Raw genomic sequence first — 18,048 nt, 5'->3', positions numbered from 1 at the left:
AAAAACCTGAATATTTCCAACTGTATAATTTGTGCTGTCAGTTTCAGGTTAATCTTTTCCAGAAAACCATGCTCCCAGCCAGAGGAAGTGTGCTAAATGCAACTGAGATTCAAGTTACTGACTGGGGCTGCCAAGGCATTTGTGCCTGCATATTTTCAATCTTTTTTTTTTTTTTTTTTAAAGGAATTAGTTCTAATGGAGAAATCCGTGGTTCAAATGCCCAGAAAAACCCTTATGCTAGCAACAAAATCTTTAACATCCTTTCTGCCAGTATTTAATTCATTACTTTGGGGATGATGATCACAACCTTAACATGACCAAATACATTTTCTTTCAAATTCACCTACTAAACATTTCTACATAGTAAATACTGAGATATTGATGGAAATTATGATTGTGAACCATTTCTCAATTTTAGAAGTAGTTATCTGTTCATGAAAACAAAGAATATTAAAATAGAATATCTGGAAAACATATTTTCCCATCTATTTATCCATTCCAATTAATTCTGAGATGTAAGCAAACGACCATTTTGTCTCAACTTACTAAAAGCAATTTCAAAAAGCTACAATATCTATAACAAAGCTTTCAATGATCAATTCAGTGCCTCACAGCACTTTTTTAAAAACTTTTTTTTAACACTTATTTATTTTTGAGAGACAGAGCATGAGTGGGTGAGGGGCAGAGAGAGAGGGAGTCATAGATTCTGAAGCAGACTCTAGGCTCTGAGCTATCAGCACAGAGCCCAACGTGGATATCAAACTCATGAACTGCGATATCATGACCTGAGCCAGTGTCAGATGCTTAATCGACTGAGTCACCCAGGCACCGCCCCTATTAGCACTTTAAACACTGGCATAATGCTTGAAACATCTCACATCTAAAAATTATTTTTTATATATCTACTTCCTCCAATGGACTAAATATATTCATTAGAGGAGTTTTCCTTCATCTGCTTCCCAGGAACCAATCTAGAACCTGGCATACAGTAAATGCTAGCTGAATCACTGACTGAATGAGATACTATACAAGGGTCCAAGACACAGGGTCTTAACTTTGTACCAGACAAAGGAGCACGGACCACTGTCTCCAAGAAGGTTTTGTGCATGAATAAATCTCATTTCCTGTATTAGAGATTCAAAAAATAGTCTTGGGAAACTTTAGATTATCAGTTAAAATGCAGAGGCCATGTGTAATATTAAAAAAAAATGCTATTGTTATTAATATCTTGCAACTTAAAAGGGTGGTTTTGATCACATGAGACAATGACACTTAAAGGCCATGACATCTTCCTATATGATTCATTAAATGAAACAATGGCTTTTTAATTTGTTGACAATATTTGATTTTCCTGTCCCAAAATAGAGTTTAAATAACAAATATTTTGTCTCCTATCATACGTAAGTAGGGTTTTTCCTTCATTGCCACTTCCTTCCAGTCTACATAGGCAAACAAATCTTTCTTAAACCAGGCCAATATTGATGAGGGAACAATGAATAAATTAGCGTAAATGTCAGAAAAAAATATTAATATATCTTCATGACACTGGCACTACATGCCAACATGATATTTTCATTTCAGCATTAAAACATCACTTGATTTTACATGTTTGGACACAACGTGCTGCCTAATATCCCTACAAATGCAAAGTATTAAGCATACAAACTCTTATTCTCTAGATTTCATTTTTCTTTTTTTCTTTTTCTTTTTTTTTTTTGTAATCTTGGTTTGTAAAACCCAGTTAGCTGTAACAGAACCCTACAAATCTCCAAAGCTTTAGAACCAGCAAGCCAGGTGCCTTGGGACTAATACTCTCTCTTTAGTCCATCTTCCTCCACAGTTAACCTTAGTTCCTTTGACTATTAAAACATTTTATTTGTCCTGAGCCCTAACACAATCAAAGGAAAGATAAGCAAGAACAGGTGAAGAAAGGCTTTACATACTGAAATGCAAAGCTGAATTAAAACTTCTAAGCCCTGTTTATGTGACCTGGATCTCAGATAAGAAATCAGCTCAAGTATGACGCGTGGATCATGATCAATGGCATGGCATGTGCCATGATTCAATGGCACAGACTTCAGTGCTGGCTTGGAAAAATCCTTCTGACAAAGAAGTTTCTTAGACTGTGATGGCTGCTAAATTGCTATAGCTGTTTAAATTGGTAAATTCTGTAATAAGAAGAAATATTCAAAGTTGTGTAACTTCAGGATTAGGAAAAGGTAGGGCCAATTTAAATCCAGTGTCCATAAATACTAAAACTGGGACTTGTTACAAGGTGCTCAAAGACCTCTTACCCATCAGACACAGGCATCTCCTCAGAAATGAAAAATCTGACTTCTCAGTATTATAACAATCTAAAATAAACAGCCAAAGTGTCTGGTGTACAGTTTTCAGGTTCAGAGGCACACACCCAAACTATTCTCTCTTTTTTGTTCTAACACTAGCCAGAAAGAAGATACGGGATTCTGGTTCAGACAGTTGAGGACGTTTACATGTGACTGGAACCAAGTGACAGCAAACTACTCAATTATCCTTGCTTCACTAAAAACAGCTAACAATGTTTTTATGTCCCCAAAGAAAACAAACAAGAACATCAACAAAATCCACACTGAAAGCTGACAAAACAGGCTGTTTCAATTGTTGCTAAAGAACCACTCATTTGCCTGCGAGCCTTATTAAGCTCTTCTCCCCCAAAGGCCCACCTAGCAGAGTAACACAGCTACTCTTAACTATTTCTGCAGCACAGAAATCCCCACTCTCTATTAACAACCAAACCACAGGTTTTCTTTAGAACTCTGAACAAACTATCTCAACTCTCAGAAATGGGGGCTGTATTAACAGACATGAGATGTATAAAAGCCTTCTTTAGGGGCGCCTGGGTGGCGCAGTCGGTTAAGCGTCCGACTTCAGCCAGGTCACGATCTCGCGGTCCGGGAGTTCGAGCCCCGCGTCAGGCTCTGGGCTGATGGCTCAGAGCCTGGAGCCTGTTTCCGATTCTGTGTCTCCCTCTTTCTCTGCCCCTCCCCCGTTCATGCTCTGTCTCTCTCTGTCCCAAAAATAAATAAACATTGAAAAAAAAATTTTAATAAAAAAATAAATAAATAAAAAAAAAATAAATAAAAGCCTTCTTTAAAATAAAGAAAAAAAAGAATCTGTGAGAGCTAGTCTTCAAGATGACCCCCAGCAATCCCCACTTCCTAGGTTTCACATGCCTGTATGGTGCCATCTCTCATTGTACCAGAGTTGGTCTGTGTGACCAACAGAATGTGGGAGTAGTGATGACTACATCAGATTATAGCTTCTGTTCTAGACTCTCTCTGTCTTCCCCTTTCACATATCACTCTTATGGGGGAAAGCCAGTGGCCATGTCGTTAAGAGTAGGGAGAGACTTATATGGTGACAGACTGAAGATCTGGCCAATAGTCAGCAAGGAACTGAAATCTGCTAACCACCATGGAGGTGACGTTGGAAGCACATGTTCCCTGAGTTAAGCCTTCAAGTTGGCTGACAGCTTGAGTCTAACCTCATGGGAGGTCTTGAGCCATAACTCCCCCAGCAAAGTTTAAGCTGCTCCTGGATTCCTGACCCACAGATACTGTGAGATGATAAATGTTTGTTAAATGCTTTAATCTACTAAATTTTGGTGTAATTTGTTACACAGCACTAGATAACTAATGTAAAATCCAAAAGATAGGGACAGTTCTTGCAACAAGTACAAGACTGCTCCAAGAAGTCAAAGACAAAAGAACTTAGCAAAAAGTTACATAAAGCTCAGAGGTCACTTCCTAAAAACATTACAATGTTTTCTCCATTGTACTACTTCAATTACAGTATTCTCCACTGATACAAGAAATGTATTCATGACATTCATGACAGCAGACGAGTGACGAGAGAATTGGTAGGATTCAGATTTACAGAGGACTGATTAAAAAAAAAAAAACAGCTGAAAGAATCAAAACACTTGATTCTCTTGCAGGAACGGCTTCCTGTTTTGGTTACAAAGGAGCCACACTTAAAATAACTATCATAAAGGATACTCAGGGCCTGAGAAGTCAATGGCAGGAAGCCACAACAAAGAACACTGAAGGTGGCCCAACAGAAGAGGATTCCTCCCGGAAATGGACCCGAGAAAGGCTAGGAGAAGAGCTAGCCTCGAGAATGAATGGCACGTACAGTGACAAAAGCACAATAAGCAAGGAGCAGGCATCCAAACTCCCTCAGCACATGGTTCTTCCCACGGCCTCTGACCCACTGGCTCCTGGCAATACTAAGCAGATGTGCTAATGCAGCAGGGTACCTGTCCTCCCCCAGTCAGTCGTGGGTGCACTGGGAGAATTAAAGTTAACAGATGAGGAGAACTGGTGCCGTAAAATTCAAATATTTTATCTTGACGCATTTTTAACTGTGAAGTTGCCTGGAAGGGACATACCAAAAAATTAAGCATATTATGTCTACCTTCTTCCACTTAATATTAGGTCGATTTTACTATCGTACCCAAGGCAAAGGTACCAGAGAAACAATACGTGTCAAAATACAACCCAGTCAAACAGAGATCCAAACCGAACTACAGAAATTGTCAGAGTCTGACCTGTGGTCCAGCAGGATCCTCAGGGAATCTATAATGGGAGGACAGGCATGTTTTCACGGACATCAAATCCTACTGCTTATGACTCATACCACCCAACCACTCAGCTTTTTCTCCCCCAACTTATAGCTTCTATTTTCTTGGGGACTGGGAAATAGCCAAGTTTATAAAGATGCATCAGCTAACAGAATCAAATAGGCAAGGCACAGTGTTTATCGGGGAATGTTGTGAAGGGATATGAATTGAATCAAACTAGACAGCTACTGAGAATCCTGTACAAATGAGATTTTATCATCAATTAGGTGAAGAGTGGTCGCCTGAGGGCACAAAACAAAGGTTATATAGGCTGGTAATTTCTTCACATTTTTTTTTTCCTGCCTACTTTGGGTATTACCACTATATCTATTCAACATCCTCCTGAAGGTCTCAGCTAGTACATCAGGGAAGACATGAAATAAAAGGTGTAATAACAGCAAAGGAAGAAGTAGAAACTGACATTATTTCCAATTTTGATAACTGATGGTGTACACAGAAAATCCAGAAGAATCTATAGTTAGAATTAATAAGTCAATTTGGCAAGTTTGCTGAATAGAGGTCAATATAGTATGCCCACATGGTAGTAGCAGAAAAAAATTAGAAAATAAAAAATTAAAAATACCATTTACAATTATATACATACACAAAGATCCAGCAACTAGGAATATATCTAAAGAAAGAATATGCAAAACCTCATCACTGAAAACTATTAAAACACTTAAAACATTTATTGACTTAAATCAAGCTAGTCATAAATTAGGAGACATGATAATATCAAATTGTCAATTCTCCCCAAACTGATTTACAGATTCAATGCAATCAAAGTATCAGGAGGTTTTATTTACTTATTTGTGGAAATTGACAAGCTGATTCTAAAATTTATATGGCTAAAGGACCTACAGCGACACCTGGATGGCTCAGTCAGTTGAGCACCTGAATCTTGATTTTGGCTCAGGTCATGATCCTGTAGTGTCTGGGTTCGAGCCCTGCACTAGACTCTGCACTGATGGCTTGGAGCCAGCTTGGGATTCTGTCAGCCTCTCTCTGCCCTTCCCGTGCTTTGCTGACAGCACAGAGGCAGCTTGGGATTCTTTGTCTCCCTCTCTCTCTGCCCTTCTATTGCTTGCTGTCTCTCTCTCTCAAAAATAAATAATCATTAAAAAAATAATAAAGGACCTACAATAGCCCAGGCAATCCTGAAGAACAAAGCTGGAGGACTTACCCTAAACTAGCTATCAAGACTGTCTAGGACACAGTCATTCTTGAACCTGTGTATGATGCCACCACTGGAAATTTCATCCCAGGCCCAAAGTACCCATTCACTCCTTACACGTTCCTAGAAGTGTTTATCTGTGAGTTCTATAACATAAACACAGTATTCCTTTAAATGATATTTTAAAAGCTTATTTACAATGGCGTCTTATATACCTCATGAATAACCATTAAATCTGTGTTACTTCTTTTTTTTCTAGCTAATTTTTCAATTCTTTCTATGAAAGTAAGAAACTAGCATCTTGAGGTTAAGTTCAATGTAGCTTCACCAATAAATACTATTATTTTTCAAAAATAATTGAGAATGTTCCATATTCTGAAAAACTATAAGGATTGATTAGAACACAAATCATTTCCTAAGGATCATTTTTGAAGGGAAAATCTTACTAGATATTAAATGGACACATATGATACATAAGTACTGGAACAAATGGACATTTGCCTAACTCTTTACAGAGAAACATCCAAGTATGCAAAATTGAGTAAATCAGACATGTGTGTCCATAGCTAAAGGCAGGCAAAAAGGAGAATAAAACTTTAGCTACCTATTTTTTTTTTTAATCTCCCAACACAACCAATATCCCGGAAGGAAAAAAGTACAATTCAGAATACTACAGTAACATGCGAAAAACACAGGCAGTACTGCTTTTATGAAATAATTCCCATACTTCATGGGTAAGTGACCGAAACCATAAATATTCCTCCTCAAACACGGATCAACTATAAATCTCACCAGGCTTTTAAATTCCGTTATTATTTGTTCCGTTTAACTGCCAGTTCAGACCCCACAAATACAAAGACAACTGTTCACAGACCAGTGTTTCTGGGCCTACTCCAGAAAGTGTGTTCGATACACTGGAGGTTTCTGCCTGTTTTGAAGCTTGTGGCCTGAAATTACTTTTCTTCCTGGCAGTAACTCCAAGTCCAGCAGTATTTTAACATTAAAAATAACTCCCTCACTGCATTCCTTGAAGTTTCTAAAACAACTGTTCTATTTTATACTCTGATGTTAAATAATTCATTTCTTAATGAGGAACTTTCAGTTATTAAGCTTGCACCATTTGAACTTTCTGGCATAAAAACCTAGTATCAACTCTTTTGTAGAAATGTTCCTTTTGGATTGGTTGAGTTGATAAACACTAATTTCAAGACACCTTATAATTATCTTACTAAAATCTGGAGGACAGTCATTTATAGTAAACTCAAGGGTATCTTACAATATTTGAATCACTGTAGAGTCCACAGGCATCTAATGAGAACCACAACCAAAATCACCATCAAGAGACAAGTATTTATCCTAATTATTTATCTAGATGACCTAGGTAGTATCTTAACTACTCAAATCTGCTTAGTTATGTTATCATTTAGAGTTTGTTCTGTGAATCATGGATTAAGAAAAAGTAACCAAATAAATGTTGCCATGAAAAAATGCATGTTCCCATACAGTTCACAAGCTGTTTGAACAAGTTCTTGAATATTTCAGGGTTATCTTTAAATAGCTAATATGATCACAGACATTGTTAGAAATATGCTAATGGACATACATATAAACGTTAAGCACTGCATGACTACGGTAAGCTTCCTTTGGCCTGCAGGCCACAGCACAAAGGGAGTGTTGTTCCAAGAATAAAAGGAGGAAATTCAGGAGGATCTAGGTCTTACATTTACAAAGAGAAGAAGGGGAAAAACACCTCAGTTCTCCACTATCACTGTCAGCTACACCAGTGATTCATTCCATTCTTGATAGGTTACCACTCATTTAGGGCATTTTTTAAAAATTCAGATTTTTGAGGGGCACCTGGGTGGCTCAGTCAGTTAAGCATCTGACTTTGGCTCAGGTCATGATCTCACAGTTGGTAGGTTCGAGCCCCGCATCCGGCTCTGTGCTGACAGCTCAGAGCCTGGAGCCTGCTTCAGATTATGTGTCTCCCTGTCTCTCTGTCCCTCCCCTGCTTGCACTCTGTCTCTCTCAAAAATAAATAAACATTAAAAAATTTTAAAAGAAAATTCAGATTTTTGAAAATAATGGTCTGACCAAGTGTTTATCTTTAAACTTCCTCTCCAAGTCCTACTAAAATGACAATTAAGAAATTAAGAAAGTATAAACCCTTAAGGACAAAAAGAATTAAGACAGAAGACAACAGCTAATAAGAGATGCTGACAGTATTATGGAAAACAGCAGGTGAACAGGAAGTAACAAACATTTAACCTAGAGAAATGAGAAGCCTTAACGTCTGTGGGGGAAGGGGAGTTGTCCATACAATCCTACAAAAGCTAGGGAATTCGAAGTACCCCTGAAAATACTGATGGGTAATGTACAGTACTAAACATAAAAATGTTAAAGTCTGCGTAAGAAACAATTAGAGCTCAAGATCCCTACCCCTACTCCACAGAACCAGGGCACTATCCTCTCTAGTTGAACAGAAATGGGAAGTTTACGCCCTGGAGAAAGCAAACCAGGAAGGTTCTGGCACAGTAGGAGCAGGGGTGGAAGCATCATACTGGAAACAGGATGATTATATGAAAGTCTACTCTTTTGATGATAACATGTAAAATGTACTGTGCTTAGCAACACAAGGAAAAACAGGGAAGATTTTTACATCTGTTCCACTATGTGTCTCACAAATTACAGTTCTCCAACCACATTCATCAAACTCCTTTCTAGGAAGAGCTATGGAAATGGTAGGACATCTAACAAATCTTTTTACTATAAAAGAAAATTCCAATTCCCTTCTGCTCAAGTCATGTTTTGTTAAAGCAAGTTTTGGCAAGCAGCATGGGATGATGAACTGAGACCCTGTACAGGTCTGGGGCAACAAATTAAAACTTGCAAACCGGGTACCAATGGAAATGTCCACATTTGATTTAGTAATAGAACGCTTCTTTTTTTTTCCCATCACCACCTCCACAATTATTTAAGAAAAAAATAATTTAAATTACATTTTAATTGTATACCTATCAAAGAAAATGTGTAAGACAAACAAATTATTATATATAAAGCTCTTCCAGAGTACAAAGATCTACCCGTGAGGTATTTGGACAGCTTGGATTTTTTTAACTGCTGTAATAATTTTCTATGGTATAAATACTGAAAGACTCAACAACAGTGTGGATCAGAGGGAAAAAAGAGAACACCAGAACCCATACGTAAAGCTTACCATCATAAATCTGGAGAAATTTATGATACCCTTAAAGCATTAATACTGAGTATTATTCCAGCCTAAACTCTGTACTATTTGTAAAAGAGAATCCTCTTAATAAAATACATCAATGTTATTACTTATTCACTGGACGTCTTTACCGGTGGAGTATTATGTGCCACTGTTCCAAGGACTATCCAACACCACCCCTCCACATCCAACTCTTTTTTGCCATGGCCTCCTCCCACCAAGCCTGAGAGTACCAAATCAAAGTCACAGACCTTCTCCCTCAGCCACATCAGAATGGTCCAACTTGGCTTCTTTATGTTGTCCTTCTGCCACCTTCACAGCAACAGCTCGGCAAATGGCTCCAAGCTTCCTATCCAGAGAGCGAACCCCTGCCTCTCTGGTATACCTGTCATCAAAGAAAAATATTTTATTTTCACTAAGCACCACCTGTAAAAGTAGAAATAATATGATTAACATTTATATGAAAGAGTGTACATTTAAAAGTTCATTACATTTTTTTAAGTCTTTTTATTTTATTTAATTAATTAATTTATTTTTAATATGAAATTTATTGTCAAGTTGGTTTCCATACAACACCCAGTGCTCATCCCAACAGGTGCCCTCCTCAATACCCATCACCCACCCTACCCTCCCTCCCATCCCCATCAACCCTCAGTTTGTTCTCAGTTTTTAAGAGGCTCTTATCTTATGGTTTGGCTCCCTCCCTAACTTTTTTTTTTTTCCCTTCCCTTCCCCCGTGGTCTTTTGTTAAGTTTCTCAGGATCCACATAAGAGTGAAAACATAGGGTATTTGTCTTTCTCTGTATGACTTATTTCACTTAGCATAACACTCTCCAGTTCCATCCACGTTGCTACAAAAGGCCAGATTTCATTCTTTCTCAATGCCATGTAGTATTCCATTGTGTATGTAAACCACAATTTCTTTATCCATTCACCAGTTGATAGGCATTTAGGCTTTTTCCATAATTTGGTTATTGTTGAAAGTGCTGCTATAAACATTGGGGTACAAGTGCCCCTATGCATCAGCACTCCTGTATCCCTTGGGTCAATTCCTAGCAGTGCTATTGCTGGGTCATAGGGTAGATCTATTTTTAATTTTTTGAGGAAACTCCGCACTGTTTTCCAGAGCGGCTGCACCAGTTTGCATTCCCACCAACAGTGCAAGAGGGTTCCCGTTTCTCCACCTCCTCTCCAGCATCTATAGTCTCCTGATTTGTTCATTTTAGCCACTCTGACTGGCGTGAGATGGTATCTGAGTGTGGCTTTGATTTGTATTTCCCTGATGAGGAGAGAAGTTGAGCATCTTTTCATGTGCGTGTTGGCCATCTGGATGTCTTTAGAGAAGTGTCTATTCATGTTTTCTGTGCATTTCTTCACTGGATTATTTGTTTTTCGGGTGTGGAGTTTGGTGAGTTCTTTATAGATTTTGGATACTAGCCCTTTGTCCGATATGTCATTTGCAAATATCTTTTCCCATTCTGTCGGTTGCCTTTTAGTTTTGTTGATTGTTTCCTTTGCAGTGCAGAAGCTTTTTATCTTCATGAGGTCCCAATAGTTTGTTTTTGCTTTTAATTCCCTTTCCTTTGGAGATATGTCAAGTAAGAAATTGCTGTGGCTGAGGTCACAGAGGTTTTTTCCTGCTTTCTCCTCTAAGGTTTTGATGGTTTCCTGTCTCACATTCGGGTCCTTCATCCATTTTAAGTTTATTTTTGTGAATGGTATAATAAAGTGGCCCAGTTTCATTCTTCTGCATGTTGCTGTCCAGTTTTCCCAGCACCATTTGTTAAAGAGACTGTCTTTTTTTCCATTGGATATTCTTTCCTGCTTTGTTAAAGATTAGTTGGCCATACTTTTGTGGGTCCAATTCTGGAGTCTCTATTCTATTCCATTGGTCTATGTGTCTGTTTTCATGCCAATACCATGCTGTCTTGATGATGACAGCTTTGTAGTAGAGGCTAAAGTCTGGGATTGTGATGCCTCCCGCTTTGGTTGTCTTCTTCAATATTACTTTGGCTATTTGGGGTCTTTTGTGGTTCCATACAAATTTTAGGATTGCTTGTTCTAGCTTCGAGAAGAATGCTGGTGCAATTTTGATTGGAATTGCATTGAATGTGTAGATAGCTTTGGGTAGTATTAACATTTTAACAATATTTATTCTTCCAATCCATGAGCACGGAATGCTTTTCCATTTTTTTATATCTTCTTCAATTTCCCTCATAAGCTTTCTATAGTTCTCAGCATACAGATGTTTTACAACTTTGGTTAGCTTTATTCCTAGGTATTTTATGCTTCTTGGTGCAATTGTGAGTGGGATCAGTTTATTTCTTTCTTTTGCTTCATTATTAGTGTATAAAAATGCAACTGATTTCTGTACATTGATTTTGTATCCTGTGACTTTGCTGAATTCACATATCAGTTCTAGTAGACTTTTGGTGGAGTCTATCGGATTTTCCATGTATAATATCATGTTATCTGCAAAAAGTGAAAGCTCAACTTCATCTTTGCCAATTTTGATGCCTTTGATTTCCTTTTGTTGTCTGATTGCTGATGCTAGCACTTCCAACACTATGTTAAACAACAGCGGTAAGAGTGGACATCCCTGTTGTGTTCCTGATCTCGGGGAAAGCTCTCAGTTTTTCCCCACTGAGGATGATATTAGCTGTGGGCTTTTCATAAATGGCTTTTATGATGTTTAAGTATGTTCCTTCTATCCCAACTTTCTCGAGGGTTTTTTATTAAGAAAGGATGCTGAATTTTGTCAAATGCTTTTTCTGCATCAATTGATATGATCGTATGGTTCTTATCTTTTCTTTTATTAATGTGATGTATCACATTGATTGATTTGCGAATGTTGAACCAGCTCTGCAGCCCAGGAATGAATCCCACTTGATCATGGCGAATAATTCTTTTTATATGCTGTTGAATTCGATTTGCTAATATCTTATTGAGAATTTTTGCATCTATAACTTGGCAGGCCAGAAAGGAATGGCAGGAAATATTCAATGCAATGAACAGAAAAAATATGCACCTGAGAATCCTTTATCCAGCAAGTCTGTCATTCAGAATAGAAGGAGAGATACAGGTCTTCCCAAACAAACATAAATTGAAGGAATTCATCACCACTAAACCAGCCCTACAAGAGATCCTAAGGGGGATTCTGCGAGTGAAATGTTGCAAGGACCACAAAGGACCAGAGATATCACTACAGGCATAAAACCTAAAGAAACCACAATGACTCTAAACCCATATCTTTCAATAATAACACTGAATATAAATGGACTAATTGCTCCAACCAAAAGACATAGGTATCAGAATGGATAAAAAAAAAAAAACAAACAAACACGACCCATCTATTTGCTGTCGACAAGAGACTCATTTTAGACCTGAGGACACCTTCAGATTGAAAGTGAGGGGATGGAGGACTATTTATCATGCTAATGGAAGTCAAAAGAAAGCCATACTTATATCAGACAAACCAGACTTTAAATTAAAGGCTTTAACAAGAGATGAAGAAGGGCATTATATAATAATTACAGGGTCTATCCATCAGGAAGATCTAACAATTATAAATGTCTATGTGCCAAATACGGGAGCCCCCAAATATATAAAACAATCACAAACATAAGCAACCTTATTGATAAGAATGTGGTAACTGCAGGGGACTTTAATACTCTACTTACAGCAATGGATAGATCATCTAGACACAGGATCAATAAAGAAACAAGGGCCCTGAATGATACATTGGATTAGATGGACTTGACAGATGTATTTAGAACTCTGCATCCCACAGCAACAGAATATACTTTCTTCTCGAGTGCACATGGAACATTCTCCAAGATAGATCACATACTGGGTCACAAAACAGCCCTTCATAAGTATACAAGAATTGAGATCATACCATGCATACTTTCAGACTACAATGCTATGAAACTTGAAATCAACCACAGGAAAAAGTCTGGAAAACCTTCAAAAGCATGGAGGTTAAAGAACACCTACTAAAGAATGAATGGGTCCACCAGGCAATTAGAGAAGAAATTAAGAAATATATGGAAACAAATGAAAATGAAAATACAGCAATCCAAACGCTTTGGGATACAGCAAAGGCAGTCCTGAGAGGAAAATACATTGTAATCCAGGCCTATCTCAAGAAACAAGAAAAATCCCAAATACAAAATCTAACAGCAAAACAGCAAAGACACCCCAAACCCAGCAGCAGAAGAGAAATAATAAAGATTAGAGCAGAAATAAACAATATAGAATCTAAAAAAACTGTAGAGCAGATCAATAAACCCAAGAGTTGGTTTTTTGAAAAAATAAACAAAATTGATAAACCTCGAGCCAGGCTTCTCAAAAAGAAAAGGGGAACACCAAAATAGATAAAATCATGAATGAAAATGGAATTATTACAACCAATCCCTCAGAGATACAAGCAATTATCAGGGAATACTATGAAAAATTATATGCCAACAAATTGGACAACCTGGAAAAAATGGACAAATTCCTAAGCACCCACACATTTCCAAAACTCAAACAGGAAGAAATAGAAAACTTGAACAGACCCATAACCAGTGAAGAAATTGAAATCAATTTCTTGATTGTTACCAAAAATCTCCCAACAAAGAAGAGTCCAGGACCAGATGGCTTCCCTGGGGAACTCTACCAGCCATTTAAAGCAGAGATAATACCTATCCTTCTCAAGCTTTTCCAAAAAATAGAAAGAAAAGGAAAATTTCCAGACTCATTCTATGAAGCCAGCATTCCTTTGATTCCCAAACCAGACAGAGACTCAGCAAAAAAAAAAAAAAGAGAGAACTATTTATTTTATTTTAGAGAGAGAGCGTGTAGGTGAGCAGGGGAGGGGGGTGGGAGGGAATAGACAGAGGGAGGGAGGGAATGAGGGAGGAAGAGAGAGAACCCCCAGCAAGCTCCACACTCAGCATGGAGTCCAACAAAGGACTCAATCCCACAACCCTGGGATCATAACCTGAGCTGAATTCAAGAGTTGGAGATGTTTAACTGAGCCACTCAGGTGCCCCAAATTTTCATCACATTTTCTTAAGTACTAAACTTCCTCACATTTAAAAATTCCTCATTATTGTTATTTCTTAAATATTCAGATGTATTTTCAGCTATAACTTTCCCTTTATATAGATTTTATCTTGAATAATTATCCTATACTTAAAAATGAATACTTGGTTCTTCAATTTACATTGCCAAAGTAAATCTGGCAGCAGATAAGACATCATTTACTCCTTGATGATATGTTAAGAGCTTTCTAAACCAAAATTTGTCAATTTAAGAAAATTTAAGATGAATTTATCACACTTGAAAAATTGCTGGAAGAATCAGAAAAATAAAACTTTTTTCCAACTAAAGCAAAAAATAATCATAAATAAAAATCTGTTTTTTTTGATGTTTATTTATTTATTTTTAGAGAGGGAGAGACAGAGAGAGAGAGAGAGAGAGAGAGAGAGAGAGACAGAGCACGCATGTAGTGGAAGGGCAGAGAGAAAGGGAGAGAGAATCCTAAGCAGGCTCTGCCCTGTCAGTGCAGAGCCCTACTGGGGGGCTCAATCTCATGAACTGGGAGATCATGACCTGAGCCGAAATCAAGAGTCAGACGCTTAACCGACTGAGTCACCCAGGTTAAGATGACTTAACAGAAATCTAAGATGACCCCAACAGAAATCTAGAGTTTACTAGGAACTGAACTAGTCACCTCTATTCAGTGTATTTTCAGAGACTTCTAAAGAAAGAAAGTATGCTGATACAAGCACCGTGAATTTGCGAAGAAGATTCTAAATGTGGTTAAGCAGAGCCGTCTTAAAAAACTTATGTTAGATTTAAATTCTATAAAAGCTACTGCAGGGCGCCTGGGTGGCGCAGTTGGTTAAGCGTCCGACTTCAGCCAGGTCACGATCTCGCGGTCCGTGAGTTCGAGCCCCGCGTTGGGCTCTGGGCCGATGGCTCGGAGCCTGGAGCCTGTTTCCGATTCTGTGTCTCCCTCTCTCTCTGCGCCTCCCCCGTTCATGCTCTGTCTCTCTCTGTCCCAAAAATAAATAAAAAAACGTTGAAAAAAAAAAAAAAAGCTACTGCATAAAACATTATTTGGCACAACCATTTTTGGCCTCCCAACTCTGGATGGATTTGAATAGTATCAGGTAGAGAATATAGATTTATCCGAAAAACTGGATTTGATTAGGCAGTCACACATATATTCTAAACTTTAGGGAAGCAAATTTCAAAAGTTTAGGGGCACCTGGGTGGCTCAGCTGGTTGAGCATCTGACTTTGGCTCAGGTCATGATCTCACGGTTCATGTTTGAGCTCAGTGTTGGAGCCTGCTTCAGATTCTGTGTCTCCTCCCTCTCTCTCTGCCCTTCCACTGCTCACGTGCTTGCTCTCTCTCTCTCTCCCTCTCTCAAAAATAAATAAACATTGGGGTGCCTGGGTGGCTCAGTCGTTGAGCGTCCGACTTCAGCTCAGGTCAGGATCTCATGGTTTGTGGGTTTGAGCCCCGTGTTGAGCTCTGTGCTGAGAGCTTGCTCAGAGCCTGGAGTTTACTTTGAATTCTGTGTCTCCTTCTCTCTCTGTCCCTCCTCTACTTGCACTCTGACTCTATCTGTCTCTGAAAAATAAATAAATATTAAAAAAAAAATTAAAGATAAAAAACAATAGGGGCACCCGGGTGGCTCAGTTGGTTAAGTGTCTGACTTTGGCTCAGGTCATGATCTCACGGTTTTGTGCGTTCAAGCCCTGCGTCTCTGTGCTGACAGCACAGAGCCTGGAGCCTGCTTCAGATTCTGTGTCTCCGTCTCTCTCTCTGCCCTTCCCCCGCTTGCACTTGGTCTCTTTCTCTCAAAAATAAACATAAAAATTTTTTTTTAAAAATTAAAAAAAAATAAACACTAAAAATTTTTTTAAATTCAAAAGTTCTGAGAAAAGACAAAAACTCTTGGCCAAACACTCTAAAATAAAACTCATTTGAATCAAAGGGATAGGAAGAGGTAAGCATAAAGTCCATTATTATACAACTGCATATAATTTCAGTAAGGAAGAAAAAAGAGAGGCATGTTAAAACTAAACAAACCAACGTGTGAAAACAAAAACAAAAACAAAAACCCAATGTAGCTTCCTAGACAACCGGCTGATGAGCTCAGATTAAAGGGTCTGGACAAAAGATGAAAGAACAGGGATTGCGGAAGCTTACCGGGGAATGGCACGAACATGTAGAATTGGTACCAGGAAGTTCAGAATAAACTGCCAGAAATAATGACAACCATAGCAATACAAATGAAATACTGCCTTTTTTTTTTTAAGGTGGTCAGAACAATAACGGGCTAGGAGCTAATGGAGACAATATAACATTAACAACTGATTGAAAGAAACTAGACACACTATCCCTATTTAGTATTTTTAAACCAAAAAGGGAAGAATGACCATTATCAAATGAGAAGTGGCTGATGTTTCTTATCTATGATATGAGTATGAAGATGCTACCTATGCCAATTTCCAGAAGACATAAAGATAATCAAGATAAAAAAAAATCAATTTGCTGCAATGGTAGCTGAGACCGACAACAAAATATACATAACTACAAATTTCTCTCCCTTTGGGCTTTATAAAATTCAACCCTATGAATACAGAATGAGACAGACTGAACTCAGAAATTCGTATGAAAAACAAGTGAAGATGTTTGGTAACTGTAAGTGCAATATGCAAGAGAATAACCTAAGAAAGCTGTATCTTCAGATACAGTCATAAAATAATATAATCAAAATAAGAAAACCAGTAGTCTTATACCACAAATTGTTTGGGCTACATCTGAAATACTGAGTTCCACTCTGGGTGTTTAATTTTAAAAGGGACATTGATTTCACAGACATCATCCAGAAGATGACTAATCAGAAAGGTGAAAAGTCTTGAAAGTGGGTCAAGAGGAAGCGTAAAGAGAATAGGAATGTTTAACTTGAAAAAGAGAACATTTATGGGAAGTGGAGCTGACTTTTTTTTTTTTTTTTTAATGCCAGAGGGGCTATACAAGGGAGGAATTTATCCTTAGATTCCAGGTGCTTGTTTAAGGCAGAACTAGAAAAATATAGGGAGGAGAACATAAAGATTATTTTATAACCATTTATTTACTTACCAAAGAGTAGACAGCAGTGAGCCCTCTAGCACTGGAGGAGCTCAAGTAGGCTAGTTATACCATGAGGGAGGCAGGACTAGATGAGATCTGAGATCCCCTCCCCTCCTCCTGAACATTATGGGTCTCAGACTAGGACACACACAAAGATGAAAAATACATCAAAAGATGAAAAACTATATCCTAAGCTTTGTAGCTCACTAAAAAATAGCCAAAACTTGCTTGGAGTAGCAAATACCTACGCTGTTTTTAAATATATTAAAACTGCTCAGAGACATTTCCTAATGTCCATAGCTTTTAATATTTGATGTTTTGGGCAAACAAGTTTATAAAAAAGAAATAGTTCTCGAAGCAACAATTGGGAAATACAAATAATGATTACTCTTCAAAGTCATTATTATTTTGATCCAGATATTTTTTTTTCTTTCACTCATATTTTACAGATGGGGAAGCTAGGAAAAAGGTTAAGTGACTTGTTGAAAGTTACGCAAAGGCCTCAGGGGTGTTATCTGGAATAATATTGTTGGAAGACTTCGGCATATAAATCACCTATTTTATTTCCCCTGGCATTATCCACACCATGAATCACAAGTTATGAAAAGGAACTCCCAGGTCAGATCTAGTCTTACTGTTTTGTGTATAAATTTAAACAGACTTCCAAATAGACTTCCATAAGAAGGCTGGCTTAGATCAGAAAAAACAGTCTGACTGGCCAAACTCTAAGTCAAAGTTTAAAATGGAGAGATACTTTGCTTCTGCTAAAAAAAAGCAGTTACTGCGAGAGGGCCGCGTGAGGAGTGTTTGGCAGCTCAACACAATTTGCCAGATGATGCAATGGATCTG

The 18,048-nt window shown here is 38.0% G+C and overlaps 1 protein-coding gene across 2 annotated transcripts in view; it reads right to left on the bottom strand.

Annotated features, from left to right (window-relative positions):
* LONP2 (lon peptidase 2, peroxisomal) overlaps nt 1–18,048 on the bottom strand; it is a 111,095-nt gene that overhangs the window by 33,834 nt on the left and 59,213 nt on the right. For both annotated transcript variants that reach the window (XM_047078361.1, XM_047078360.1), the window contains exon 11: nt 9,315–9,448. In XM_047078361.1, coding sequence (XP_046934317.1) covers nt 9,315–9,448 — 134 coding nt within the window. The remainder of the gene's footprint in view (nt 1–9,314; nt 9,449–18,048) is intronic.

This window comes from Lynx rufus, unplaced genomic scaffold, assembly GCF_022079265.1.
Source record: "Lynx rufus isolate CCGP_SWC_20201006 ecotype Redwood Valley unplaced genomic scaffold, mLynRuf1.p SCAF_16, whole genome shotgun sequence".
Classification (NCBI taxonomy): domain Eukaryota; kingdom Metazoa; phylum Chordata; class Mammalia; order Carnivora; family Felidae; genus Lynx; species Lynx rufus.
The sequence above is the reverse complement of the archived record's forward strand: the minus strand, read 5'-3'. Positions and strand labels throughout refer to the sequence as shown.